Consider the following 19,005-nt stretch of genomic DNA (forward strand, 5'->3'; position numbering starts at 1 on the left):
TTTATTTTTGCTACAATGCTGCTCACATTATCAAAAATTAAAGTATCATGGCTATATTAAGGAAGCTGGATCCTGGGGTAAAAATTAGCTGTTGCCACGTTCCCATCAAGTACGTTGCACAAAGCAAAGGTGGCAACTTCATTATATTTTGTACAGAGATCCAGAAACTAAACACTACTTCTGCCTGGCTTATTTTCTATGCGTCAGTTAGTTTGAAGTAGTTTGATTAAACACAACTTTATGTAAGGAAATGTACCATGTAACCACAATGGTAATCTGGTGATCCAGACCCTTTATTTTTTTATTTGGTTTATTGTAAGGTACAAGTACACAAACAGAAGCAGAGTCTGATGTACTGTACATGTGTTTATAACCAAAGCTAATGTCCAACAACAGTGTCTTGATGGGCATTGATGGGTCAAGCAATCATTAACTGTGCTGTGGCTCCAAATTGGGGTCAGGTGCATCCTATTTGCTTTAATTATCCCTGAGATGTGTCTGGAACTTGATTGGAGTCCAGCTGTGGTAAATTGAAATGATTAGAAAAGTACACACCTGTGAAGGCCCCACATTTCATACTGCATGTCAGGACGAAAAAACAAAATTTGAATTTCTAGTCTAAATCTTACTCAAGAAGATTTTAATTGGTTACTCGAAGCTGTAATTGCTGCCAAAGGGGCTTTTACTAAGTAGCCTACTGAATTAAAGCTCTGAATACTTATGTAAATGAGAGTTTTTGATCTTTAACACATTTGCAAAAAAAATCTAAAAACATGTTTTCACTTTGTCACTATTATTGAGTGCAGATTGATGCGCAAATATGTTATCAATTTACAATAAAGTCTAGAACACAAAGTGTGCGAAAAGTGACGAGGTCTGAATAGGAAGCTCTGCATGAAACTAACACAAGCTGCCGGTTAGCTAAGCTTAGCATACGGCTTGTAAGCAGGGGGAACAGCTAGCTAACTAGCCTGGTAAGAACATCCATCTACCAGTACAGCTTAACTTCATACATTTGTTTAATCTGCACAAGTGTAAAAAAAGAAAAAGAAAAAAGAAAGAAAATTCACCATTTTAATGTCAGGTTATGTGCCAAACTGTTTTTGAAACTGTTGCCAGGCAACCAGTTGAGACTAAAAATGTTACTATGCCAAGAAAATAAAAGTTTAAGCTCCTGAAACGCAAATGTATAATTTTTCTATTTTGTTTTTTTTTTCCCACTTTTTTTTTTCTCAAAAAGATGTGGCCTAAATCATTACCAAGGTTTAGAGATACAGGAAGGCGGATGTTTTTTTGTTTTGTTTTTTTTATGTTAGTAGCTAGCTACAGGCTACATCTTAGCTAACCGTTTTTACCGGACAGTTGAAAGGGTGGTATTGATCACTCAGAAAGCCAATAAGCCTATTTCTCTAAAGGGGTTTCTTTAATGAACCCTAATAATAAAAACAGAAAGATAAAGGAATTAACACCTGGTATTAAAGGACAGCTTTTAAAGCTACATGGTTTGACAAATATTCATCAGTGTATGGAATGAGATTGGCTGCGTGTGGGTGACACAGTTGAGCACACCTGCATCTACTTCTCCTTAATCAAACCCTTCCTGTCTCGTTCAACCCGAACCACAGAGTCGGTTTGTGTTCCCCGGTGTGATGGCTGAATCCCGGAGAGTTCAGTTGACCACTCTCCCCTGCGACGTACCGCCTTCACCCCCCGACCCGCCCGCTTCGGAGCACGAGTCTTCATCGAGTGTCCTGCGGGGGAAAGACACCGGGTCAGACCGAACCGCTGACACCGACACGGTCCGACTGATCCTCCCGTTGTTCGAGCCTGATGAGCGGAGCTTTCCACAGTTCAGCTACAGTCAGCTCATTGACAACAAGGTGGGGTTTTATATGGACTTCTTTACTTCTACTACTTTAGATCAATATAAATAGCCTGCAGTGAAAAAAATCCCAATCCAAGCTCCACATGTTTGTACATGTAACCTGACAGTTTGATAGGTCGTATCAATTAGCAGGGAATAGTATGTGCACCCCCCCTTACTATTTATATATTTTTTCAAAAAGTCCTTTTATAGAAGATTTGAAGAAAAATGTTAAGATACACTTAGTTTTTTCACCTTTTCTTATGTGCACATCAATTTCTTAAGTGATCAAATTAAAACAATAAGACATTCCTGCATGTTCTATTTTAAAGTTAATTCCCTGTGCTGTTTGACACTTGTTTTACGTTAGTTTGTCTTCATTTAAATGTTTAAACTTTTCACCAGGATAATTGCCTTAATCTTTTCAAGATTTCACAAGCTGTCCAACTTTAAAGTGGCAACACATTTGAACAACTGAGATAAATGAATGGGGCTAACTGAGCTAAATTTCTGACTCTAGGATACAGAAATATTTATTTTTGTGTAAAATGTAATGGTTCATAAGAGACTTTACATTTTAGATCAACCACACAAAAGCAAAAGACCCACTGAGCAAATATGAAGAGGAAGAGGGGAGAGAGGATGATGAAGTCGCTGCCATTGCCAGGAAGTTGGAGGAAAAATATGTGAGTAGCTTCTCTTTTTTTTTTGCAAACCTGATCCTATGAAGACAGGTTTTCCTTCATTTTGGAATTTTAAGTCTTCATCGTAAACGGAAAGATAATATTTTGCATCCTCTCACTGCAGGGTGGCAAACCCACGAAAAAGAAGGATCGTATTCAGGACCTGATCGATATTGGATACGGTTATGATGAAGATGATTCTTTCATCGACAACTCTGAGGCTGTGAGTCCACTGCTATGTCACATGTTTCAATTTCCCCAGAACTGTTATCAATTCCTTTTTTTTTTTTTTTTCCTATTTTATATATCAGCATCTTCATTGTGTTGCACAAAGACACAGTTTTACATGCTGTATCTAGGCCTTGTTGATTCCCATGTAGTGGAAATTTTTTTGCTTTTCAGCAGTTTACTTCACAAAAAAAAGGTCTTACGAAATTTCCTCTGCTCATATTTTCTTTCGGCTGTATAAATCCGTATTGATAGAAATGATTTGAATCTGATTACGATATTGCTTCTGGCTGGTCTCTGCAGTATGACGAATTTGTTCCGGCCTCCATCACAACTAAATTTGGTGGATTCTATGTAAATTCGGGCGTGCTGCAGTTCCGCCAGGCTTCCGACACTGAGACCGAGAACTTGACAACAGAGGAGAAAACGCTTGAGTCCTCAAAAGTAAGTAGTGCATCACCGTGGAGCATTTTAATGGATGTTTTGTACAGACTTGGAGAGGAACAGAGTTTGTGTTTCAGGAGTGACTGAATTCCAAAACTGTTCTTTGCACCAGTGTTTTGTATCTTGAAAAAGTTTACAATTTGATTAGATTTCAAAACCGTATCTTATCAGACATAATGGCTTCAAACATACATTTGTAGAAACGTAAACTCAATGCTGGACAGGATAAGCCGAAGAAGAAGCAGTGCAGAGCAGATGAAGAGTCAAGAGCCAAGTCAAGGTGAGGGGCGACAAAGTAAATTTATCTTTTGTTTAAAAAGCCAGTTTGACACTGATGCTCGAACATTTGATTCAATATGATTCTCAGAATAATTTTCTCATAAGCGTAATCATCTTGTAGCACTTTGTCTGAACTCGAACTGAATAAGAAGAAGAAGAAGAAGAAAAAGGCTGTTGGCACGTTAAGTGTCACAAGCATGCTGAAGAAGTTTCAAAGAGAGAAGGAGAAGGAACGACAGAAAATGGAAAAAGCAAATCAGAGGGCAGCAGGAATCATCAGTGTACCCACAATCCCTCTGTGCCCGGCAGACGCAGCCGGCGGTGGGGGCTCAGGACTGACCGACCCGCTCCTCAGTTTAATCGGCTCGACCAACGACCACGCTCTTATCCAGGCAGCCAGCACAGTGGACTTTGTTATTGATCTGGTCTCTTTATTAGATGCCAGCGAAGAGACTTCTTCACCAAAACTGGTTCCTCAAGCTGCCACAGAGACGCAGCTTTTCCAACCCAAAACAAATAATCACAGTCTCACTCAAGCCCAACCTCCAAATACAAAGACTAATTTGGAGCGGAGGACTCATCCAGAACCAATCCAGCTCCTGTCAGAGGCCGGCTCTACCTCTCTTCAGCAGTGCGCCCCGCTGCCGGAGGGACTTACCCCAGCACTGGAGGACAGCATTAGAAAACTCGTGGCAGTAAGGTTAAATTTTATTATTTATATATGCTGAAATGAAGATGTCTGTGTGCATGTGTCAATACACTAATGCAGGATGGCTACACAGATGATGTACACTCATTTTTCAGACTGCCAAGACCTCGGAGGGAGGCTCGAAACTCAAGTTCTTCACTCCAGAAATCAACTCAATCCTGCTAGAGTGAGTAATCCAACACCACAGACAGCAAATGTTGTCTTGATCCAGGAGCTCAGTGGAAGCCTGTTTTTAAAACCCGGATCAACTACAAAATGCCAGAAATCGTGCTTTTTAACAACTTTAACAACAGATTTCACTTGTGGAGAAGCATGTGGTTGTTAAGTTGTGTCATTAATCAGTTTAAACTACAGCTTGGATCGCCCAGAATCCACTTGTAAATATCAAATGTTGTTTCCTCAGACTGATCTAGGTTCAGCAAGATTTAGAAGGCAAGATATTTGAATGCTCGAGTCCTGGACACCCCAGGAAGATGTCAGCTGATTGTTTGTATACTGTGGCTAAAAGTATTAAAGGCAGGTTCACACACTCGTGTCTCCCTCAGGATGAAACGTTATCACTTTGGTTATCCATCGACCTTTGATCTGTACCTGCAAAACTGACATTTAGCACGCTTACTCACGTAACTAAGACGACGAAAAAGGTAAACATTACATGTGCTAAACATCGGCACGTTAGCGTTTTCATTAGTTAGTACAGCCTCACGGAGCTGCTAGCATGGCTGCAGAATCCTGGCCTTGTTTCTAGATCAATACTGAAATCAGTTGTCGTGGTAAATTGATTGTGCTTATATTAGCATCTTTAACCTCGGGAGAGTGCAAAGCTTACATACACACACACACACACACACACACACACACACACACACACACACACACACACACACTTTCATACATAATTGATTTTGAAGTGCTAATTAAAAGCAGTGTTTTGCTCGTGGATCAAATCACCAGACCTGTGATCAGTTGATGACCTCAGCTCCCTGAGCTTCTCTCATCCATTAATCTGACCCATGTTCATCATCAGGCTTTCAGTGGTTTGTTCTTTGCTTGAGCCATCCATAGTGTTGTTGAACATAGTGTGTAACAGCATACGTCAACTCTCTGACTTTCTTGGCCCAGTATTGAGTTGCAGTGTCGGGAGCAGGGCGGCCAGTTGCGCTCCAAAGTGTACACACACCTGTCGTCATTCCTGCCCTGCAGCAGAGATGCGCTCTTAAAACGCGTAAAGAGACTATTTCTCACGCACATGGTGAGTGAGGTTAACGCTTTGAGTTGTTTTATTACAGAATTGGTGGAAGTTTTGTGTTTGTATGCGACTAACTTCTTGAAACTGACTCTGAGAAGAAGGAACCTCCTGACGTGGAGGATCCCGTGCAGAAACTTAAGGAGGCCATCGGCAAAGCTATGCCTGAACAGATCGCCTGTTACCAAGCAAACTGCCAAGCATATGAACACGTTAAGGCTTCAAAGTAAGTTCAGTGGCATAAATCGTGGGGGGGGGGGGGGATTCTTCTTATTCACATGATGACAGATGCTATTCATCCATAGTCCATAGCCAACAATGTTATGTGCACCTGGGGTGGATAGCCAATGTAGCTGTTTACGCCTGGATTTTAAGGCTCTTCTGCGGCTCTTCCATGAGTCACATTTTCTAACACATGGTGAACATTGTGAAAAGGTTTATTTTAATCCAAAGCAGATTTTTCTTTAACCTAACCAAATAGTTTTGTTGCCTAAACCTGACCAAACTGACCTAAACACTGATTATAATAACAACAAGATAAGTCAACCAGGTCTGAAAATAGATAAATATCAACTTTTCATTTCACACAGGAGTGTAATCCCAGTCTCCTTGGAGAAAGTCCAGTGGCTAACCCATTCATCCGCCTCGACCTTCTCCCCATGAGGACTTGTCGCTCTTTATAATATCTCACCTGACTTCCTGAAGTCTTTCTGCACTGGTGGCATTTAATAAGCACCTGATAGCAGCAGATGTTTAGATCGCCACCTGGCGTTTGGCACTTGCTACACGGACATGCATTGCAACATTTTGCGTCCTGTACACTATTTTGTAACAGTGCAAAAAAAATGGCTTCGGGAGCCATTAGGTGTCCTGTACGGGTGTAAATACCTGAATCGGTGCCATGTGACTATTTTCACCTGGGTGCAAATAAACAGTTTATTTAAACAATACAAAAAAAAAAACAACAACAATGTAGAGGGTTGTTTTCCTTAAATTTAATTTAGTTAAATGTCAGAGGTCAAATATGTTCCAAGCCTGAAGTGGTTGTTTTAAATTTGATGTCACAACATCACTGCTGTTAATCACAATAGACTACTTATTCTATCTGTCTATAACTGTTATTAGAAGAACAAGAAATAAAATCTGGCCACACTGGAAATAGTAACTGTGCCTATGTCCATGTCAGGGCAACAGAAGAGGGGAATGAGGGCAAACAGAGTGTGAAGGACGGCACAGAGGACAATGTGGAGGAGAGAGGTGGGAAAAGAGGAGGTCCTAAGAAGTTTTTCAAATGGAACGAGGAGATCAGGTCAGAGATGATAAAGACCAGCACACTGAAGTACAAGATCTTTTCAAATATCACGTGTGAACACATGAACAGACAGAAACTGGACATTAAGTAACCTGCTTTAGCACGCATATTCTTGCCTTTTCCCTTGTGTAAATTTGGTCATATTTTCTCTCATGCAGGGAGTGCTTGTGCCATGTGTTACGGCCAAAGATGGACAAATATAAAAATGAAAGGAAAGGCAGCCAGGAGATGGAGGAGTACCTCAAGATGTTGCTGGACAGTGAGGTCAAACCGCTTTGGCCAAAAGGGTGGATGCAATCTTGGTACGTCTCTCCTACATCTTAAGTCATAAAATGTCTTTCAAGCATTCAAAAGTTTTTCACCTAATTGTATATGCAGACATGCCCTTTCTTTAATTGTTTCCTTTTTTAGGGCACTGATGAGGGAGAGCAGGAAATTATTAGGCCTCTTCACCTCATTACCGTAAGTACAGTAATCAGTCCAGTTCCAGCTACAAGTTTCATTTTGTAATTTGCATGAATTTCTGAATGTTGTTAAAGTGCCAACTAATTTGACAGCTCATCAAATATCACTGAATCTGTCTCACATGTCCCCAGAGTAAAGAAGGCCAGATCAGATAAGAAGCAGTCCTCTGTCGGAGGAGCTTGTGCCACAGTGTCAGATGTTCTCCAGGGAACTCCGCCACTGGAAGTAGAACTCCTCCAAGACACGGACGATGTGTTTATTGTAACCTCAAATATTTGCAATTCCATGCAACTTGGTGTGGCGAGGACGGAGGCAGCTGCCTCGAAAAAGATGGAGAGTAAAATTGGAGGAGGAGTGACAGTGGATGCTGGTTCTTCTACACCTGCGGAGTCAGGAGGCGAACTCCGGGTCAACGCCACATCCGCGCCGACTCATTCACTTCTGGATCTCCTTGCTGATCAAGCACTGGCTCGAGAGCAACCTCTCAGAGTTTCTCAGGAGCTCCTGGCGGCAGCTGTTGCAAAATACAAACGATCAGTTCAGCACTGGAGCTTTGAGGTGGACACCAAAAATCTTCTTCCACCTCCTCCAGCTCCTCAGTCCAGCCCAGTCGGCGGTTTGCCAGTGAGCGGGGTATGTCAGGTTGTTTTTCCGCAGCTATTGCCGACAGGAAACTTCGCCGGGCACGTGGATGCTGACCAGATAGAGATCATTTCTGATGATTCGGACATCATCGTACAATGACCACTCCCAGTCCAGATTTACAGTTACAAGTTTTATTGATTTACTTTTTGGCTCACAAGAGACTAAAGGGATTAAAAGAATGATCATAATCGAAGCAGCAGAGGTCAAACTAATCCTCACCTTTAGTCCCTCATTGGATCCTATAATGCGACCAAGAGCATCTTTCTCTTAGACCGTTCCTGACTGTCACACTCCACAACAAAAAATTCCACCCGACATCTGTGGTGCTGAAGACCAAGAGATGTGGCTGAAAGCTCAGGAAAAAAGGTAGTCAGTAGATCTTGGCTTAATATTATTGTGTCAAACTTCTATTTCCAAGGTCAATAATTTTTACACTCATTCACAGCCCCAGTTTATGTCACAGGCTTTCTGTTTAAAACTCTGAGAAAATTCCCCTGATGGATTTAATAATGACGACATCAGTCTTGACAGTTTTTGCAAATCTCATTTTTAAGATAAAAAGAAAACCCCCCCAAAAAAGTAGCAGAGTATTGTATTTTTGCTAAAGTGCAACCCAAAAAACTTTGTTCAGTTGCACTCAGTTTTGTTTTGTAGACTTTATTTTGCAGATTTTATTTATATAATCTTCCACATTTGGTGACCTTCATCATTTCAAGGTGTGTTGTACGTCATCGGAGATGCAAAGAAACTAAAGAGTAATACTCGTGCACTTTTATCAACGAGTAGACAAGTGACCCGACATCTCATCTGAAAACTGAGACCAATCTACTCAGTGAATCACTTCTGATAACCTTTAGCTACGACTTGTAATTGAAAGTATTTTTGTTTGAAATGTAAATAATTTACTTTGAATGAATAAATAATAAAGAGATTAAATGCTATAGGCGTTTTTGTAACCTGTGTTTTGGTTGTGGTGTCAGCAGGTCTGAAGTTTCAGTCACACACTTTCAAACATGTTGCACAGAAGTGTTGCACATATTTGTAACTATAGGGAGTCCATGTCTAAAGCAAGAACGTAGTGCTGCTGGATGCATGACAGTTCATTTTAATGTACAGCAAACAACGTGACCTCAGTGAAGAAAGACGGTGCCACACTCGGGCCGCTCCATTTACACGGGACAAACACTAACATTGTTCAGCAAAGGTTCAGACATTTCATAAAACAACATTTACAGACAAATAAGCAAGGAGGTAAAACCTATGCTAGTATGACTGTTGGATTATGAAGTTGTACAAGATGAGAATGATTTTTGATGACTTGAAATGTACTTGTGCATTACATGGAGACAGCAGAAGAAAGTACCTGGGCAGATGATCTCAAGCAGAGAACTTCATTGTTCCCTATTTGTTTTTTTTTTTGAAAGGTTGAACGTAAAGATGAAGACATGAATCCCGACATAAGAGGAGAGACACAAAGCAGTGAGTCTCCAAACATTTCTCAGAGCAGGAGCAGTTCATCCAAACAGCACAGAGAGACGAATCACAGACCTCGCTGGGTTCTTTTAGGGTCTACAGCCGGTTAATCGTCTGAATAAACAGGACGGCCAGAAGGAAAAATATATTACAGCTGTTTGAGGTTCCTACAAAGAGGGAGAGACAAATGAATTCCATCAGTGCTGGCAGACCTTAAATCTTTGCCTCAGAAGACATTTTGAATTAAACCTCTCAATGTTTAGAATAATGGGAATTTAAAATGTAGATTGCAAGTTTGAACTCTTCGCTGGTTTATTTCTGTTGGAAATTGAGTGTTTTAGTTAAATTTATGCAGATAAAACAAACCTACCACTGCTTTCGATGACTTCCACCTCCACTGTGAAGTTTTTCTGTACCAGTCCTTTTGTCCAGACTGTGTAATTCCCAGCATGCTTTCTGCTTGAGTTAGTGGGCAGGTCGACCGCCTGCCCATCTCTGAACCAGGTGACTGATGGTTGAGGGTTTCCTCTCACCTCAAAGATGATGCTCTCTCCCTCTCTCACCTGCAGTTTTGTGGGACAAATAAGGTGTGGACCATCTGAGGGAGAAGAAACGTCGCAGGTGGGAGTGGAGGAAAAGACAGTTGATATGTTTAACACGAGGAAATGGGCGAGAGGAAGTGATGTATTGAAAAAAAGGATAGAGATTTTAAAGATGTGAAGAGACCCAAGAGAGGTAGAGGGAGAAGAAGAGAGAAATTCTTATAGGTAAAAATTACACGCTTGAAATATGTAATGACAAACGCTGGCAGTTTCACTCACAGAGGACTGTGGCATTGAGTTCTTGTGATGTCTCCACTGGAGGATGCTGCGGTCCTTCAGGTCCCAGTTCCAGCTTGGCTTCACACCAGTACTGGACTCCATCATCTTCTTTACTGGGCAAGATGTCCACAGTGAAGATCTTAGTCACCGGTGTCCTCTCTGTGTCGTTGGACTGTAGTTGACCCAGAGCTGTTTGTCCTCTGTAGAAGGTCACAGTGAGGTTTTGAACGGGAGCAACGTCCTGTACTTCACACTGCAGAGTGTAGTGACGGCCCTCAAACATCGGCCCGGAGTGATCAACAAAGCTGATGGACACGCGGTCTGGAGGCTCTGTGGAGACATGTGTACAGGTCAGCCACACAGAACAGGCTTGATGCATGTTCTCACATGTCAGAAAGATAAAATTACAAACTCACTGTAGACTGTTACAGGGAGATTAATCTGGCATTGTCCTCCATGGTCAGATAGTGCGTAGCATGTAGACGTGATGTTCCACTCAGTCATCTTGTCCACGCGCCAGACCAGAAAATGATTGGGAGTGATATCGAGAGGTGCCTGGAGTTGCAAAAGGTCACAAAAAAAAGCTATTGAGATTCTGTTCACTACAATAGATGTTATCATCTGGGTGGTGGCCTACTCGCTTATTAGGGGCCCCTTAACAGTGTAATCCCACACCACAGCCCTGCAGTAAACCCTGTCTTTGTGGGTGTTCAGGAGGTGCGGCATTCTTGGAGTCTTTGGGTGTGGGCCCAGATAGGGCCACTTCATAGTTTAGCTAAGGCAACAATAGAAAAACTTCGTAGGTGTGACTGAGAATATCCCTGTGGAGATATTCTGCACGTCTAACTGGGAGGGGACCTGGATCCACCCAGAACACCCAGGGGTCCCATCTGGCCTGGAATGACCCTGCCTGGGCTAATGCACTGTGGACATGACATTTCAATACAGACCAATACATCAGCAATAACCACAGTGTGAATGTGACAATAGCGTTGAATCAGCCCATCTGACTCCGAGTCAACAAAAGTTTTATTGCAGGAAAGTTAGAGTAACCAGGTAACCGGGCTGAACAGAAGGGTGTCACTGCTTTCTCTGGCTTAAAGTTTTCACACCCTCCAACTCCGGGATCAGTGCTGGGAGTGGTCAGAGTGCGGTTTGCTGCACTTGTAACTACACCCCAAAAGTGATGTCACATGGGTCCTAACATACGCCTGTACATCACTGTGGCAAGGTGAAAAGTTAAATAACGGGGGGTCGACAAAGACATGATGAGGGATGTTAAAGGTCCCATATTGTATAAAGTGCTCAGTCACACAGAGAAATGCACACAGCCTGTATTCAGAAAATGAGCCTAAAAACTTTGTGATGTCATAACAAAGCAGTCACTGCTCTCAGCCATGTACCAAGACCCGTCCAAATTTGCAGGATTTGGTTTTGGAGTTTTTACCTGAAATCTGCAATATTTTGATTGGATCACTCAGAAATCAGTCAGCCAATCAGAGGCTCAGAGATCAGAGGCTCCTCTCTTCTGATTGGCTCACCGACCTGTTGTTACTAGAGCTCCAGAGGGAAGACTGAGAGAGGAGATGTAAAACTACACTGAGATTGTTTTTGGTTCTTAAAACCACAAATATATCTTCTTAAGGTTATCAAAACTTCAAAACAAAACAAAACAAAAAAGTGTAGAATATGGGACCTTTAACATTACTCAAGTCATACATTCAACAACACTGATTCCCCTACCAGCGGGACTTCCCAACCCAGAAAAGGAAAACCCTTCCCTGATACAGAGCAGTTAGCCGTGAATGGATCTTCAAACCTGTGATGGGAGAGTTTACACGCAATTAGTGACAAATTCACACAGAAACAGGGGAAAGTACACTTCCCACACAAGTCAGTGGTTACACAGATACGGAAAAGCAGAACAAAAGAAAATATTTTGGGAATTTGGTTGTCAGGTAATAAGTTATTTGCCATACCTGACCACCAGAGTGGAGGGTGACAACGTCAGAGGGCAGTGGGGTCTTTCTCCTGGCTCCCCAGGGCTGCCGATGAGGGGAGGGATAGTGAGAGAAGAAGGGAGAGGTGGGAGATTTGATGGAAAGGGTGACGGGGGTGAGATTTGCGATGGAAGACGTGGAGCATGTGTGTTAGTGGAAACAGGGGATGGGGTAACTGAGGTTTCACAGGAGTGGTCAGGGAGAGGGGAAAGGAAGAAAGACACAGTAAGTCATATATAAACAAGTCATATGTAAACACTGAATGCAGGATTAACACAGTACAACAGAAGCCCCCGTCCGCAGCAGCACATCCCTCAGCTGCCTATCTGAATCCACCGCAGGTAAAACAATGACTATGTATAAGCACCTCACACAACCCCATGTAAAATTACCCAAACTATCCCTTTAAGGAGGCCCCATTAGAAATCAGTGGATCAGATAAAAATTCCTAAAGGTCGTATCAGTACATGTTGAGGTATTTGTGGTGATAAATCCAGTTACAGAAATACAATAATATGTCCCTCCAAATGTTTATCTTGGTGCAGAGGGTTGTATGAACTTATGAGTCATTTTCCCCTGCCTTAACATAATACAGCCAAGGGTCAATTGAATTTTGCCATCTCGTGAAATAATACACTTTTTAGCTGATCTGTTGTGAACCATTGTCTTGTAGCGCCCTGAATACACCCAGTGTGTTCCTCTGAGGAAGGAAGGACACCCTGCCCAAGTCAAAAGGACTCCCTTCTCTTTTCTGTGACCATTGTTCCACTGAATCCTGTGCTTGTTCTGCCTATCAGACGATCTCACTGACAGTAGCCCGCCGGTGTGTGTGTGTGTGTGTGTGTGTGTGTGTGTGTGTGTGTGTGTCAGCATACCAGCTGTCAAAATTTATAGTTATGTTTCCCACATGCCACTCTGCAAACTGAGTGTAATGAGACGGCTACCAGGTTCTGTCTCTTCAGACTGTCTCATCAATAGAGCGAGAAGTCTGTCAAAAATCAAACTGTCAGGATGGAATCACACATATGTCTCATCTTTTGACCATTTCACCTATTTTACTGATGCATTAACATGTAACAAGCTCTTTAATTCTGTAGCTGGTTGCAGTGTAGCACATTTTTATCTGCCAAATGTTATGGGAAAACAGCAGTGGCTGTCAGTGACATGTAGTGGAATAAAAGGGACAATATTTCCCTCTGAAGTGCAGTGGAGTTGAGGTGAGTATAAGTACTTCAAGATTCTACAGTACTTTAGTTTCTTTGTACTAAACTTTGCCAGTTAATGACAGAAGAAGAAGAAGATAATATATAACTGCTCCTCAAAATTATTCGTTATTTTTCTCATTTTGTCAGCTTACTTTATACAACCCAGAGTTACATGTTTGTCTGAAAGGACTTTACAAACTCTACAACATACTCTGTCCACACACTCTCAATCCCTGCTCATCTCTCTGCTTATACTTCTGTTTCTTTAATCCTATAAAAAAAGTCTAAAATAATTCAATCTGAAAGTGAAAAAAAAAACAGTCTTCGGTTGAACTGCTCAACAATGTTGACACCCACAATCTGTGATGAAGGGTAGCAAGCACCGTACATCCCTAACAGCAACATCACAAGCTAAAAGAACTGGTTTACTGATTTAAAAGAGCAGCCTGTGTCATCTTCATACCTGTCCATAGCACTCATCCAGGTGACATTTCACTCACCTGAGCCGAAAAGGCGAAACAGCAGAAGCGTGATTGGCCAACCACAAACAAACATCCTTAGTCAGTTTCCCCGGCTCCAAAACACAGACTGCTGATATGAAGTCTCTCTGAAACACACGGTACTTGCTGTGTGACGCTGGCAGCAACTCGGTCTGAGACTTCTGAGAAAAACACTGACTACTTCGGGTTTTTATAGGAGTGTGTGTGTGTGTGTGTGTGTGTGTGTGTGCGTGCGTGCGTGTGTGTGTGTGTGTGTGTGTACTTATGGCTGAAACGAATAATCAGTGATTCCTTTGCTTTGGCCCATGAAACCCACCATGGGCGTTCTCTGTTGGTATATCAAGAGAGGAAGGAAGGGAGGGTCAAGAATAATGTAGTGCAGTGCTGAGGCATGGAGGGCAAGACTGAGTGTGTGTGTGTGTGTGTGTGTGTGTGTGTGTGTGAGAGAGAGAGAGAGATCACTTACACAGCAATGGTAAAGCGGGGCCACTCTCATGGCCTCACACTTTTGGACCCTTTTGGACAATGACAGCTATCAGCTCAGTGACATGACAAACATTATCAGGTTTTTTCTTTATTTGAGAAAATTATCGCACAAAATCGTGAGATAATCAAGATGTAATATGGATGTAGAGAGCGATCTGTCCCACTTTTACATGCGATTTAGTGGGTTCAGTTAATTGATTTTTTACTATGGCTGAACAATTAATCCAAATATTATCAGAATCATAATATGGCCATTTGCAATATTCAAATCATAAGAGCAGCAATTTCTTTTGATAAAGGTAAAATGTGTCACAACAGACCATAAATAAAGCATCGTCATGATGCTCCAGCTTGTAAATCATATTCTACAGACATAAGGAACTTGCTTTTAAGCCCCCACCAAAAATCACATCACCATCATTTTAATTTGATTTTCTTTTTGTGAACTAGAAATGCAAAAATTACTATTCCAACTGAAGCAATTGCAATATCTTAATAAATAATATTTATTATTATTATTTTTTTTTTTCATCTGTCTGAGAGGTGATAAATATCATGTAGAGCTATCTTATGTAATAGACAGGCTTTGAGTCATGTTGTTTGTTGGTTTTGTCTTAGTGTGTAATTTATTGTCAAGTCTCACTGTGATGTTAAATATTCTGTGCAGTAAAATATAAAACTACATTAATGTGGACCAGGAGAAGTTGCTACTGTTAAAATACAGTTGCTAGTGGGGATCTGCATTTACTATTAATTACTATTACATTTAAGTATAAGTATATAAGTAAAGTCTAATAATCTTTCATTGGGTGACTTTTAAGAGAAAAGTCTGTCTTACCACTGGGGCATCAGTCCTGTGGTTTTGTATGAACCCAGCTGCTGTGGCCTAAAGTTTCGTAAACTTCCTGTAGATGGGTTAGAAACGAAACTACCCAGCCTGCAATTTTGCGCCATTTTCTTTACATTATCTGTGGTTCAGTCGGTGACACGGTGAGTGTTTCTGGATTATAGGGCTCATTGAATGAAACGCAGCTCTCGCGCTTCGGTTCTGGTTCTGGTTCTGGGTCTGGTTCTGGTGTCGGTGCGTCTTGCTGCTGCGCCGGTTCCACACTTACAGAGTCACTTTACAGAAGTGTGTAGAGATCGAGCCTGACGGACCTGTTGATTCAGATTGTGTTGTGTACCGATTATGTGTCTGCCGCGACTTTAATGCCGGTTGTTTTATATAAGTATTATTATTATTATATCGTGTAACTATATCGCGCTGTCACACACACATCTGTGTAAACGACTTGTTAAATGGACTCGTGTTTACTGCTCTCCAGGCTTCACGACGTGTCCACTCACATTAGATCCTCAGAGCTAAGAGCAGATGAACCTTGTTTATTGTAAGGGTTTGTGACGAGATCATGTAGCTACAGATCCAGGTGTGAATCCATTAATGTTACAGAGGATTTCTCGTACCACTTTCTCGTAACCCTTTATATAGAAGTTTTAAATTGTAATTAATGGCTCCATTCATGGTAGCAGATCATTTTCTGGTTGCCAGGTTCCTCCTTCGGTATGAAGCACCTTGAAGGGTCACTCCACTGTCAGTTTACTCCTATTCAACAGTAATAATGCCTTCTGTGTTTAAAAGTTGGAGAAAAAAAAATCCTGATGATGTAATAAGGTGGTTGTCAAATCGAAACTAATGTCAATTTGCATTATGGGAAAGCTAATTCGATATGTCATTTGGGGCTCTGGGAAATTGTGATGGGCATTGCTCTCTATTTTTGGACATTATATAGATACAAATTATTCAATTAATGCATGTAATTGTAGTTGCAGCCTGGGTTCAGCACATAAACCCCTGTAAAACCACGAATACAGATGAGAGATTCTTCTCATCTCACCTCATCAACAAAACAAAACAAGAGTATTGTTGAAATATTCCTTTAACCCTGAAGGCTACTCTGGACAATGACTAATTGCTCCTCCTCTGTCCGTTCAGTGAGGAGAAATGGGGGTTGAACTGCTGCTCATGGAGACTCTGGAGGAGCTGGATAATTGTGAGTTTGAAAAGTTTAAGTGGTTCCTCTCGATGGAGCTCATGAACGGCTGCAAACCAATTCCTAAGTCCTATCTCGAGGGAAAACCCCGCACAGAAACTGTGAGTAAGATGGTTCAGATGTACGGTGACGACTCGGCTGTGAACTTCACTCTTGAGATCCTGAAGAAGATGAACATGAACAATACTGCACAGAAGTTAAAGAACACACACACAGGTGCAGTGGATGATGAGTTTCTTAAACTCACCTGTGAATCAAAGTAACCAAAACCAGATTCTTTCCACACTTTGTTTACATGTGTCTGCACTGACTCTCTGTGTCTGTATCTTTTCATCTGCAGGGGGAACAACAGCTGCATCCTCCACCTCCTCCTCTGCTTCGGCACCTGCTGTTGCTCCGACCACAATATCAGCTCAGCAGGGAGGTGTGGTCATCGCCCCGACAGTCAGTGGTTCCACTGCTGGATCATGGAATATAACTATCAACAAAGCGTGATTTGTTACCCTGCTAAATAAACAACAAAACAAGCAGTGTGGCCTGTACTTTTTTTTTTTTTAACATGACACAATATACAACGAGGACTTAGAATAAAAACTGTATAAAGATTATAATCAGTCCTGTGCAACACATACTGCAGCAGTAATAATGAAAACTACTATATAGAAAGTTACAAAGTGTGACTACGCTGAACTGCCACAACTACTTTAAAGAAATGTGTTTAGGAAAGGTGCAGGTGATACCAGTTGTGTTAACACTGGCTCACTTCTTCAAATTCAACAGTTATTAATAAAACTAATTCTGTGACAGAGAGTCATTTAAAAGTGTTGATCCTGGGATTAAAGCAGGTGGTTGTCAGCTCCACGTGGTGCCAGCAGGTGGCACTCTAGGGTCACAATGATGTGACCTCCCCAGTGGACCATAAAGTTTCTGTGTTACTGTATCCAACAGCCAGTTCTCATTTCATTGTTGAGAGCTGTCTATATCAAATCAGTCCAGTTCAATAATCAGGACGAAGTAAATGTGAAACTGGATGTTGTTTTCTTCCCATTTTTATGACATGGTTATTTAACTTTTGGAGGGATTTTCCTTCTGAAACAGTTTCAGATGTCCATCAGTTATTTATCAGTTCAGAGATTGTGACCTGCTACATCTGACATTTTGGATGAACAGACCTGTGGTAGCTAAGCTTTAGCGCATTGTTATTGCTTTAATGCCTACTAGTGCAAAGGGACGTGTCAGCAAACAATAATCATAAATACGTATATATAATTAGAAAGGGAAAGGAAAGAATTAGACATAATCAAGTAATTACATGTGAATTAATTTTCTTTATTATAAGAGACATGATGGTGATTCGCCTGTGATTTGTCTGTTTCTATCTTTCATCATCTGAATGACAGTTGCACAAAATCCCCTTCCTACATCCTCCTCCTCCTCATCTTCTGGTTTCACTCCTAATTCTAAGCTAACTTGATTTTGTATATACAGTATGTTTCAGCCTGAATAGCCTATAGCCCACTGGAAGGGTTTCTTGATAAGGTTGATTGATTTCTGCAGACATTTAAAAGGCTATATTTAAAGTGAGACTATGTAACATCTTAATGAGGAAATAACATAATCTCTCATTAGCAATAAATAACACCCTTGGTATGACCAGTAGTTTATAGCAGCTGTGGTTAGCAAACAATAGATATACATTGTTTTATAACTGACATTAGTGAGTCAGTACTTTTGACTTGTCTTACTGTTACATTTTAGCGAGTCACAAATAAAGATTTTAATGATTTTATCACAAAAATAAAACCAAAACTAAACACACCAAATCTTACCCTGAGACATGCTTTAAGTGTACTGCTTGATTAAAAGTTGGTCTTTAGGTGCCTGTAGAAATAATGATACTGCCATGTATGCTGGAGGTCAATAGGGGCCTAAAAAGAAGTTTTTGCTGTGGCACCCTGTATTAGGTTGATTCGACCGTGGCTGAAGTGTTGAGGGAGGATTTTCCCCAGTCTGGCACCCAAACAACTGCTCTTATTAACAGATTATGACTATTAGTAAGTATTATTAAGATAATCGATTTATTAACCATTAAGGAATACATTAAAATTACAGCCCTTTATAAATGGTGCGTTAGCCAGATGGGGTGCTGAATATAAAATAAAAAGTACAGCTTTTGTCAGTATCTTTCTTTCATGGAAAATAAATTCATAAATCGATAAACAATAACTTAAGTTCCACGTGTCAAACATGTTTGATGTCTGCTGGCAGATTCCATACGACGTGGAGAGTCGGTCACATGAACTCTTTCAGCCGGAAGTTTACGAACCATGTGACCAAATCTAGGACAACTTGCACAAGGTGTAGTCAGGAAGTTAGAAGTAAAAAAAAAAAAAAACTAGATTGTTTAACCGTCAAATAACACGCGACCACGGACTATTCATGTGGAGAGCCTTTATAACTCACCTCTCACTTTTATAACTCACTCTTTTCTATTCTACTAGCTTCTGCTGTACGGCATAGACTCATGAATTAAATCTGTCGCGGATAATGGACGTAGGCCCGCAGCGGGTGACGTTTCTGTCCGCACCTTGCTT

At 41.2% G+C, this 19,005-nt stretch overlaps 3 protein-coding genes across 4 annotated transcripts; 2 read left to right on the top strand and 1 right to left on the bottom strand.

Moving 5' to 3' along the window:
• The first annotated feature begins 889 nt into the window (after positions 1-889).
• Positions 890-8,824, top strand: LOC130162801 (ubinuclein-1-like). 2 transcript variants are annotated; one of them, XM_056366640.1, is made up of 14 exons: positions 890-974; positions 1,626-1,880; positions 2,446-2,550; positions 2,672-2,770; positions 3,079-3,219; positions 3,420-3,499; positions 3,620-4,193; positions 4,303-4,373; positions 5,330-5,459; positions 5,555-5,679; positions 6,640-6,762; positions 6,924-7,067; positions 7,177-7,227; positions 7,362-8,824. In XM_056366640.1, the coding sequence occupies exons 2-14, from the start codon at positions 1,650-1,652 to the stop codon at positions 7,972-7,974; spliced, it is 2,487 nt and encodes an 828-aa protein (XP_056222615.1). In that variant the 5' UTR covers positions 890-974; positions 1,626-1,649; the 3' UTR covers positions 7,975-8,824. The 2 variants fall into 2 exon arrangements, with proteins under 2 accessions (XP_056222615.1, XP_056222623.1); XM_056366648.1 differs by lacking the exon at positions 890-974 and adding an exon at positions 1,148-1,472.
• Positions 8,825-8,964: 140 nt separating this feature from the next.
• Positions 8,965-14,108, bottom strand: LOC130162818 (vascular cell adhesion protein 1-like). The gene is made up of 7 exons (XM_056366659.1): positions 13,875-14,108; positions 12,149-12,344; positions 11,913-11,988; positions 10,586-10,724; positions 10,170-10,499; positions 9,719-9,946; positions 8,965-9,515 (listed from the first exon to the last, which is right to left on the bottom strand). The coding sequence occupies exons 1-7, from the start codon at positions 13,927-13,929 to the stop codon at positions 9,445-9,447; spliced, it is 1,095 nt and encodes a 364-aa protein (XP_056222634.1). The 5' UTR covers positions 13,930-14,108; the 3' UTR covers positions 8,965-9,444.
• A 1,135-nt stretch (positions 14,109-15,243) lies between these two features.
• LOC130166571 (pyrin-like) lies at positions 15,244-16,941 on the top strand. The gene is made up of 3 exons (XM_056372257.1): positions 15,244-15,350; positions 16,354-16,627; positions 16,752-16,941. Exons 2-3 carry the CDS (start codon positions 16,363-16,365, stop codon positions 16,904-16,906), a joined length of 420 nt encoding a protein of 139 aa, XP_056228232.1. The 5' UTR covers positions 15,244-15,350; positions 16,354-16,362; the 3' UTR covers positions 16,907-16,941.
• Positions 16,942-19,005: the final 2,064 nt, after the last annotated feature.

Source organism: Seriola aureovittata, chromosome 3 (assembly GCF_021018895.1).
Source record: "Seriola aureovittata isolate HTS-2021-v1 ecotype China chromosome 3, ASM2101889v1, whole genome shotgun sequence".
Classification (NCBI taxonomy): Eukaryota; Metazoa; Chordata; class Actinopteri; order Carangiformes; family Carangidae; genus Seriola; species Seriola aureovittata.

What these genes read in the sequence shown, in the direction of transcription:
- LOC130162801 (XM_056366640.1), top strand. Translation starts at nt 1,650, where the DNA reads ATGGCTGAATCCCGGAGAGTTCAGTTGACCACTCTCCCCTGCGACGTA. An exon ending in AAACGCTTGAGTCCTCAAAA is followed by an intron (nt 3,220 to 3,419) that starts GTAAGTAGTGCA and finishes ATACATTTGTAG; the next exon opens with AAACGTAAACTCAATGCTGG. An exon ending in AAAGGGTGGATGCAATCTTG is followed by an intron (nt 7,068 to 7,176) that starts GTACGTCTCTCC and finishes TTCCTTTTTTAG; the next exon opens with GGCACTGATGAGGGAGAGCA.
- LOC130162818 (XM_056366659.1), bottom strand. Translation starts at nt 13,929, where the DNA reads ATGTTTGTTTGTGGTTGGCCAATCACGCTTCTGCTGTTTCGCCTTTTC. An exon ending in TGGGTTGGGAAGTCCCGCTG is followed by an intron (nt 10,725 to 11,912) that starts GTAGGGGAATCA and finishes TTGCAACTCCAG; the next exon opens with GCACCTCTCGATATCACTCC. An exon ending in GGAAGTCATCGAAAGCAGTG is followed by an intron (nt 9,516 to 9,718) that starts GTAGGTTTGTTT and finishes CCCTCTTTGTAG; the next exon opens with GAACCTCAAACAGCTGTAAT.
- LOC130166571 (XM_056372257.1), top strand. Translation starts at nt 16,363, where the DNA reads ATGGGGGTTGAACTGCTGCTCATGGAGACTCTGGAGGAGCTGGATAAT. An exon ending in GTTAAAGAACACACACACAG is followed by an intron (nt 16,628 to 16,751) that starts GTGCAGTGGATG and finishes TTTCATCTGCAG; the next exon opens with GGGGAACAACAGCTGCATCC.